Source organism: Artemia franciscana, chromosome 17 (genome assembly GCF_032884065.1).
Source record: "Artemia franciscana chromosome 17, ASM3288406v1, whole genome shotgun sequence".
NCBI classification, from domain to species: Eukaryota; Metazoa; Arthropoda; class Branchiopoda; order Anostraca; family Artemiidae; genus Artemia; species Artemia franciscana.
In genome coordinates this window covers 24,201,026-24,210,623 of record NC_088879.1, presented here as the reverse complement: position 1 = coordinate 24,210,623, position 9,598 = coordinate 24,201,026, and the positions used below count along the sequence as shown (strand labels likewise).

Here is a 9,598-nt window from a genome sequence, read left to right as displayed (position 1 = left end):
CATGGAAGTTTCACCTTAATACCAATATAAAAACTAGATTCTAACCCGTGTTTCAAAGCAAACTTGCATGGATTTTAAAGAGTGTGAAACCCTTCAAAAATGATGTCACTGCAAAACTGACTTCATATTTGAGGAGCTTCTGGATATATTTAAAAAGTTGTCTTCATAGACAACTAAAATTTACTGTTAGGACTAAGGAAAACAATAATAGTAGGCCTAGATATGGAGCAATTTAAATTACTGACCTAGGAATTATGTCAACATACCATTCAATGCCTTTTTTATGCTCTTTCTGGAAATAGTAATTGCTTTGCTTGCAAATTCAATTTTATAATCCATTATAGACCCTCAAATACAAAATATTTTTCTCATATTTCAAGTCGGTCTATGTAAAAGGGTTAAAAACAACAATTCTGACTTCATCATATGCAAAATAATTGTAGTTCATAGATTCGAGCTGCAACTCTTCTATTATTTTACCTTCACCCCTTCATGTGCACCCCTTCATGTTTTTTTCTGATTCTCAATTTTGTCAACAATTCAATTTGCAGGTAAGCCAGATTAAACAAGAGTGATGCTAACAGGGTTAGGCTATGTAAGTGGTTTTACAAAAAAATCACAGTTCATATAATTGACTTACCAATCAAGTGAACATACCATTTGATGCCTTTTTTTTTTATTATGTGATATGGCACTGAGATATGCGACAATTGTGGGATATATTTGACATTTATATAAACCTCTACATTTTAGGGATTTATGTTAGAATGTCCACAATCTATTTAGGGGTGGGGTGTAAATGTTAAAAAAAAGCAGAAAAAGAGCCTCTATTGTAAATTTGAGAACTGTAGGGCAAATCTGAAATTTTGAGGAGGGCAAGCACACTAAGATCAATCCTACACATTGTATTTGGATACACTGCATTAAACAATGATATATAATCGTTTAATTATGTAAATAATTATGTATGCCCTTTATTTAAAATATGCATGATATACTAATCACTTCTATTGCAAATTCAAATTTAAGCACTTGATGAGCTTTTAAAAATAACAAATTTTCAATTAAAGTATGAGTTATTGGTCATTTTCAGGAAAATAATACTGCATTTTCTTGGTGCCAAAACTATTTATAGTTAGGTTAGGTCAAAAATAGCTTTAATTTGAATTTGCAATAGAAGCAATATTTATTATGGCACTTGGCATTAACCAAGTGACATATAGCAATCACAAATTCTGTTGGTCTGTCTGTCTGTCCTGGTTTTGCTACTTTAGTCACTTCCAGGTAAGCTAGGAGGATGAAATTTGGCAGGCATACCAGGGACCGGACCAGATTAAATTATAAATAGTCGTTTTCACGATTTGACCCTCTGGGGGGTGGGGAGCCAAATAATATGGAAAAACAGAATAAATGAAGTATTTTTAACTTACAAATGGGTGATGGGATCTTAATGAAATTTGATGTTTGGAAGCATATTGTGTCTCAGAGCTCTTACTTTACATTCCGGCCAGATCTGGTGACATTTGGGGGAGTTGGAAGGGGGTACCTAAAATCTTGGGAAATGCTTAGAGTTGAGGGATCAGGATGAAACTTGGCAGGAAAAATAAGCAGAAGTCCTAGATACATGATTGACATAACTGGAACGAATCTGCTCTGTCTGGAGGAGTTGGGGGTGGGGTTAATTCTGAAAAATTAGAAAAATTGAGGTATTTTTAACTTACAAAGGAGTGATTGGATCTTAATGGAATTTGAAGTTTGGAAGGATATTGTATCTCAGAGCTCTTATTTTAAATCTCAAATGGATCCAGTGACATTGGGGGGGAGTTGAGAAGGAGAACATAAAATCTTGGAAAACGCTTAGAGTGGAGGGATTGGGATGAAACTTGGTGAGAAAAATAAACATAAGTCCTAGATACATGATTGATATAACTGGAACAGATCCGCTCTCTTTGGGGGAGGACATTTAATTCTGAAAAATTAGAAAAAAATGAGGTATTTCTAACTTACAAAGAAGTGATTAGATCTAAATGAAATTTGATGTTTGGAAGCATATCATGTCTCAGAGCTCTTATTTTAAATCCTGACCAGATCTGGTGAAATTGGTAAGAGGTAGCCTAAAATCTTGGAAAACGCTTAGAGTGGTTATGGGAGATTGGGGGAGTGGGTGGGGGGTAGCCTAGAATACTGGAAAACACTTAGAGTGTACAGATCAGGATGAAATTTGGTGGTAAAAATAATCATAAGTCCTAGATACATGATTACATAACCAGAATGGATCTGCTATCTTTGGAGGAGGAGGGTTAATTCTGAAAAATTTAAAAATGAGGCATTTTAACTTACAAAGGGGTGATCAGATCTTAATGAAATTTGATTTTTGGAAGGATATTGTGTCTTGGAGCTCTTATTTTGAATCCCAACTGGATCTGGTAATATTGGGATCTGGCATGGATCTGAGCTAAAATCTTGGAAAATGAAAAGAGTAAAGGAATTGGAATGAAACTTGATAGGAAAAATAATTATAAGTCCTAGATATATGATTGACATAACTGGAGTGGATCCTCTCTCTTTGGGGGAGGTGGGGGGGAAAGGATTAATTCTGAAAAAATAGAAAAATGAGGTATTTTTAACTTACAAAGGAGTGACTGGATCTTAAAGAAATTTGATATTTGGAAGGATATCATGTCTCAGAGCTCTTATTTTAAACCCCAACTGGATCTGGTGAATGGGAAGTTGGGGGGGGGGACCTAAAATCTCGGAAAATGCTTAGAGTGGAGGGATTGAGATGAAACCTGGTAGGAAAAATAAGCACAAGTCCTAGATACAGAAGTGACATAACCAGAATGGATCTGCTCTCTTTGGGGGAGTTGGGGGGAGGGTTAATCCTAAGAAAATAGAAAAAATGACATATTTTTAACTTACAAAAGATTGATTGTATTTTAATGAAATTCCATATTTAGAAGGACCTTAAAACTTAGATCTCTTATTTTTAAATCCCAACTGGATCTAGTGTCATTAGGGGGGGGGGGGCTTAGAAAACATTTAAAGCCGAGAGATGAGGATGAAACTTGGTGGAAATTATAAGCATAAGTCTAAGATAGGTGACTGACATAACCAGACCAGATCCACTCTCTTTGGTGGAGTTGGGGGGGGGGGAGTAATTTGGAAATATTAGAAAAAATGAGGTGATCAGTTTTTCTCAATTTTGAAAATTGAGAAAAACTCAATTTTGAAAATTGAGAAACTCAATTTTGAAAATTGAGTTATTTGTAACTTAAAAATGGGTGATCAGATCTTAATGAAATTTGATATCTAGAAGGATTTTGTGCTTTAAAGCCCTCGTTTTAAATCCTGACCAGATCTGGTGACATTGATGGGAGTTGGAGGGGTAAACCAGAATTCTTGGAAAACTTAAAAAACAAGGTACCTTACAAAAGGTTGATTGGATCTGAATGAACTTTGATATTTAGAAGTACCCCATGACTCTTTTAAATCTCAACCAGCATTAAGCTTCTGATTTTGTTTTTAAAGCAATCTATTGATTCTTAGAATTTTGCTAGAGGGTAAAATTCTAGTTAATTGACTTCCTCCTATATCAGAAAGGGTTTAGGTTTGGAAAATGAAACTTTCAGGGATGAATCTACAGACTAAGGTATGTCCCGGGAAGGTATTTTGTAGCAACTACCTCTACTCCTTCTCCCTCTGGAGGGCCCTAACCCTTTGATGACCTTTAAAAATATGTGTGTTATAAAAGTGAAACCTTGCAAAATAGATCTTCTGCTTAATTGAAGTGCAACAAAATTGTTTTCAGCTTCATAAATTTGCTCAATTCCATTTTATAAGGTTTTAAAGATATGCAAATACATTTCCTAAATTTTGAAAAAAAAACATTGATATGGCTAAAAATTCTACTCAAATAACAGGAATTGCATTTTCAGAACTAAAGGTAGAGAAAAAGCAACTAGTAACTGAAAATTAAGATAAAATGTTCTTTTGTCAAAATTTCAATAGGTATAGACCTGTCATGTAGGCAAATTTCAGGGCTCTCCAGAGGGAGCAGAACAGGAGGTAGGTACTTCAAAATACCTTCCTGGGACATACTTTAGCCTGTAGATCCATCCCTGAAAGTTTCATTTTCCTAACCTAAACCCTCTCAGAGATAGCAAGAAGTCAATTAAATAGAAGTTTACCTGCTAGAGCTCATAAACTATGAGTTCTTGGCTCTTCTGACCTTGTCACAAGTGCCATAAGAGCTCTTGTTTATATTAGTAAACAGCATAAAAAGAAGGTATAAAGTGGTATGTTCACTTTATTGGTAAGCCAATTATATGAACTGTGTTATATTTTCCTTACCATTTGTTAATCAAGTATAAGTACCAATTTTTTCTTACTAATAGCCTTTTAATAGTAACACAGTTTTAAAATTCTGGTTAGCCGACTATGGACTGTTATCAACCCTTTCTGGGCTCAAAATTTAATTTCCCACAAAGTGATTATTGAATCATGAACGAGCACAGAAAAGGCATGAAATGCTATATAGTTTTTTGTCCCGGCTGAATAAAGTTGCCAATTCAAAATTTACTACTAGGCTAAATTGTGCTGTCAACTAGAAATTTATGGAATTCTTCATATGGTTTGGCCTATATTTAGTTTGATCCTGAAATCAAAAACTATTTCCACAGCATGCGAGAGGGTTTTTATTTTTCACAAAGCAAAGCATACTGATTTTCACTCAATTACCTTTTCCCATTTCCACGAAAAATCACATGAACTCATTTTGAAATTCATATTTTCTTTTGAAGTTTTTTGCAATAGAAGGCGATGGCGCTATATTCCATCATAATTCTTCTTGTAATCATACTTGCAATTTCATCTTGATCATAAAGCATGTTGAATTCAAACACAAATTCTGACCTAAAAGGATTTTAGTGCAAAAACTAGCAACCCTTTACTGCAACCCTCGGGGGGTTGCATCAAAGTTATTCTGAGAGGTTAGCATATCGTCTGTATTTTGTTAAAGAACTAAGTAACCTGAATTCTTGTGTGAGAATGGCTATAAGTAGGCCTATTAACTGGTTCTGTAAGAATTTAACCAAGCTTTTGTATAGGCCAAAACGTTTTCATAAATTCTATGCTACTAGCCTAAAATAAGCATCTACAGTTAAGTCCTTTTTGTGGGCTTCTTGAAACTGTGGAAAATGTCTTAGTTTGGTGAAAAAGACTTTAGGATTGAATAATAGGGCCAAAATACACCATGGGAAGGAGATGTCAAGCTGCTGGGCCTATCAATAAAGTTTCAGTGGTTGAATGATTCTAAAGGAAACATGCAAATAAGATAAATATACTAGCTTGCCACTTGATTCAGTAAAATTATAAAATAGAGGCTTTCCAGACAGAATGAGATAGTCTATGCTGTGCTAGAATGGCCAAAAAAGAACCAAAGGCAGAGAAAAAGCAACTGGTAACTGGAAATTAAGGTAAAATATTGTTTTATCAAAATATGAATAGGTATAGACCTTTCATGTAGGCAAATTTTAGGGCCCTCTAGAGAGAGGAGTCAAGGTGGGCACTTCAAAATACCTTCCCAGGATTTACTTTAGCCTGTAGACTCATCCCCAAAAGTAATGGTTTCTATAGTTCTTTGACAATTCAGCCACAGCTTCACACCTCCCCAATGGTTTGTAGACAAGCCTAAGGCATTAGGGCATATAAATAAAACAACAAAAGATTAATTTATTCAATAGTTCTTTTGAACTACAAATTAAAATCAAGTAGCCTAGTTGTAGGCATCAAGCCATGGTCCAATTGTATAAAAATCCAAGACAGATAGTCTGGGTGAGCAGCCAAATCTGGCATAGCCTAAGCACTTTTAGGATAGAAAAAATGATGTAATTTATTTATTGATAGATAAGTATAATCCATCTGTTTATACATCATTCCTAAGGCAGTACTAAGTACTTTTTGTTGTTCATATTTTTGACTTAAAAATAAAGTGAACTTAGTGCTTGATGCCCTTTTTATGTTCTTTACAAATACAATAATTGCTTCTATTGCAAATTAAAATTTAAGCACTTTTTGACCTAGCCTAATTATAAATAATTTTGGTGCTGAGAAAATATAGTATATTATTTTGTCAAAAACAACCAAAAATGCATCCTTTAATTTAATAATTCAGTATCAAGGAAGAAGAAAAAAGCATAAATGGAAAAATGAAATTTATTTATCTAACTTAGTTGTGGAAAATCAGTGCTTGTGGATTATATAACATTACAAAAAAAAAAAATGGATTTATAATGAAACAGTAAGTTTGAGACCAATGTTTTAAGTCATCTTTATACCCAAAAACTAGAAATATATGGTCATTTTCAAGAGCTCAAAAAGTGCTTATAATTTGAATTTGTAATAGAAGCAATTATTATATTTATAATAAACATAAAAAAAGGTATCAAGTGGTATGTTCACTTTATTTGTAAGTTAAAAATATGAACAATGAAAACATTGAAAACATTTACTAAATCTATCTTTAAGATAAACAGATTGTGTTCTATTTATTTGTTGATGACTTGCCCTCTTCTATCCATCATTCATTTTTGAAGTTGTTTGCTGATGGTGGGAAAATCTACTTACCCAAACAAGATCTAACATATATAGAATTTATACAAGAGGAAGTGGATTCCCTGACCTAGTGGTGTAAATCCAATCCCATGTTTATAAATCCATTTAAATGTGTTGTTTTATATTATGGTTGTAGAATACCTCCCAATTACATGTATATTTTGTCTGGTCCCTTCTGAAGAAATAGTGTGAGACCATGGTATCCATTTTTATACCCAACTAAAATTTGATAAGCATGTTTCAGCAATCATGAGAAATGCAAACTACCATCTACCATCTTTGAAGAGAAGTTTCAAAAAATTGAATATTCTGAATTTTTTTTTGCTTTACAAGTCTCTTGTTGACCCACTTCTCAAATATAACACTTCTGTCTTTAAATGTAATGGATAAGCTTTTCTTTAAATGTAATGGATAAGCTTTGCATTGGAAAGGTACAAAGGAGGGAAGGATGATTCCTTACCTTCAACATCCTCTCTACAAAGAGTGGTTCTCTAGGCTTGGTATTCTGTCATTACATTTCAGACAGCATTGTGGTGACCTTATCAATGTGTTTTGTATTATTAAAGGCATAGACAACCTAGAGTTTGATTCATTTTTCAAACACAGTCACTATTACACAACCTGTCAACACCATTGTTCATTTCCCAGTAAGGTTGTTTCACCTTGGAATAGTCTACCCATTGAAGTCTTGGAAGCTGGGAATGTGTGGATATTTAAACATTCTTTAGTGGAGACACCTTTCTATTTGGAAACTTTTGATGTTTAGTTATTAGTCATAAGTTGATCTTTTGATTATGAGTTTTTGTTTGAGTTTATGAGTTACTTTTCCCCCCTTCTTCTTCTAACATTTATAAATGTTGCTAATTTGCTTATTTCTTTTTTTGAGTCTATTACAACAAGCATTATTGCTTACTGTTTATTGTATTAATAAATGAATAAATAAAAATAACTAACTTATTTCTGTGGATTGGCCACTTGAATTATGCTGGCTTTTCTTAATTTTGACAGGATTCTATAAAGAAACTGATGGAAATAATAATGGTAAATATGGAGCAGTTTAAATTAATGATATATTAATAAAGTGAAGATACCACTCAATGCCTTTTTTTATGCTCTTTCTGAAAATAATAATTGCTTTACATATGAATTCAATTTTAAGCCCATCATAGACCTTCAAATATGTTACATTTTTCTCATATTTCTACTTAGTCCAAAACAGCAATTCTGACTTCATCATATGCAGAATAATTGTAATTCATACATTCCAACTGCAACTCTACTATATTTTTTTTTTACCTTCACTCCCTCATGTGCAAATATATAGCCCAAATTATGGATTTACCAATGCAATTTGCTGATTCTAAGTTTTGTCACCATCAATTCAGTTCACAGGTAGGCTAAGCCAGTTTAAACAAGAATAATGTTAACAAGGGTAGGCTATATGAGTGGCTTTCCAAAATTTCCAGAATTAAAGCTCCCCACATTTACCATAATAATTACCATTCCTAAATCAGCTACAAATGGCAATGTTTTCTCACTTGTAAGTTTTTTTTTAGAAACATGGTTATAAACTTCTGGTTACTATGGGCTCTTATCAACACTTTCTGGGCTCAAAATTTAATTTCCCCAAAGTGTCTATTGAATTATGAGAGCATGAAAAAGGCACAGAATGGTGTATATTCTTTGGTCCTAACTAAATAAAGTTATCAGTTCAAAATTTACTGCTAAATTGTGCTGTCAACTACAAATTGATGGAATTCCTCACATGGTTATGCTTCTAGTTTGAATCTTGAAACCCAAAACTGTTTCCACAGCATGCTATATGGTTTTCTTTTTCACAAAGCAAAGTATATTGATTTTATATAACTTTCCCTTTTGTATTTCTTGAAAAAATCATGTGTACTCATTTGAAGTTCATATTTTCTTTTGGAGTGTCTTCTTTTTTGGAATGGGAAGCAATGGTGCTACATTTCATAATTTACATTCTTCTAGTAATAGAAGAGATGCAACAGCATAGAATATGCATAGTATAGCCTATATCTTGTTTTTTAAATAAAATGAATTTGAATTTATGAATAATGCATGTTGGATAGAGAGATAAGCTTTTATTTTCACCAAAATTCTCATGGTACTGCCATATTTGTTTAGTATAGTCACATTAAGAAGCAACACAAAAAACAAAGAAAACAACACTGATCAATCCTCCTGATTTTTGTTATATGTTTTTACAAAACTAGGCATAAAACTCTTTGCTAACTGCGTGCCAGCTAAAGTTCCTCAACAGGCAATGCAATCCTGCATGGGAGTTGTTTTGTTTTGGATTGAGGGGTAAATGGTTTTGTGAATTGGGTGGATCAGAGATAGTCTTCCAAAATCCATACAGAGTTTCTCTCTTCTTTTTTCCAGAGTTTGCATTTTAAACTTTGTCAGCAGCTCTTCATACAACATTTCTGCCTACTTCAAAACTATCATTAGAGCTCTTTTCTGAACTCTTTTGAGCCTGGCACTTTGCTCAGCCGTCAGCCCAAAATGCCATACAGGAGCTGCATATTCTAGAATTGGGTGAATAAAATATGTAAATATTTGGAAGAGGTGATCTGGAGGGGTGCTATGTTTCAAAATAAGCTTGAGAATCTACAGCACAGCATCACACCTTTTTACTCGACTAGTTGTGTTTGCTTCCCATTTCCAATCACTGATAATAATAACTCCCAGGAGTTAAATCTTACTGACTTTAAGAGAATCAGAGATAGTTGTAAGAAATTTGGTTCAGAAGAATTTAATAATGAAATAGTTAAAATAGATTATTTACTGTCATGTTTGAAACAGAAGCTCACATAGGGTCATCAACATATTTTTAACAGTCTTCACAATCATTAGCAATATCATTAATCATGACTAGAAAAAGAATAGGACCCAGGATGGTACCTTGAGGTACACCACAAAAAACTGGCTCAGGTTCAGAGAAAGACTTCATATATTTTAA

At 33.4% G+C, this 9,598-nt stretch overlaps 2 protein-coding genes across 7 annotated transcripts in view; one reads left to right on the top strand and one right to left on the bottom strand.

Annotated features, from left to right (window-relative positions):
• LOC136038037 (uncharacterized) overlaps positions 1-4,860 on the bottom strand; it is a 28,550-nt gene extending 23,690 nt beyond the window's left edge. Inside the window, exon 1 of one of the 4 annotated variants that reach the window (XR_010620116.1) lies at positions 4,580-4,601. Coding sequence is in view for 2 of the 4 variants with exons in the window: in XM_065720980.1 (XP_065577052.1) it covers positions 4,738-4,785 (48 nt within the window). In the remaining 2 variants the exon portion in view is untranslated. Of the gene's footprint in view, positions 1-245; positions 269-4,350; positions 4,374-4,579; positions 4,602-4,737 lie in introns of those variants that run through there. The other 3 variants (XR_010620115.1, XM_065720980.1, XM_065720982.1) reach the window with 3 other exon arrangements.
• Positions 4,840-9,598, top strand: part of LOC136038035 (uncharacterized) — a 64,706-nt gene continuing 59,947 nt past the window's right edge. For 2 of the 3 annotated variants that reach the window (XM_065720978.1, XM_065720977.1), the window contains exon 1: positions 4,841-4,988. The gene's annotated coding sequence lies outside the window, so the exon portion shown is untranslated. Of the gene's footprint in view, positions 4,989-9,598 lie in introns of all 3 variants that reach the window. The other variant, XM_065720979.1, reaches the window with a different exon arrangement.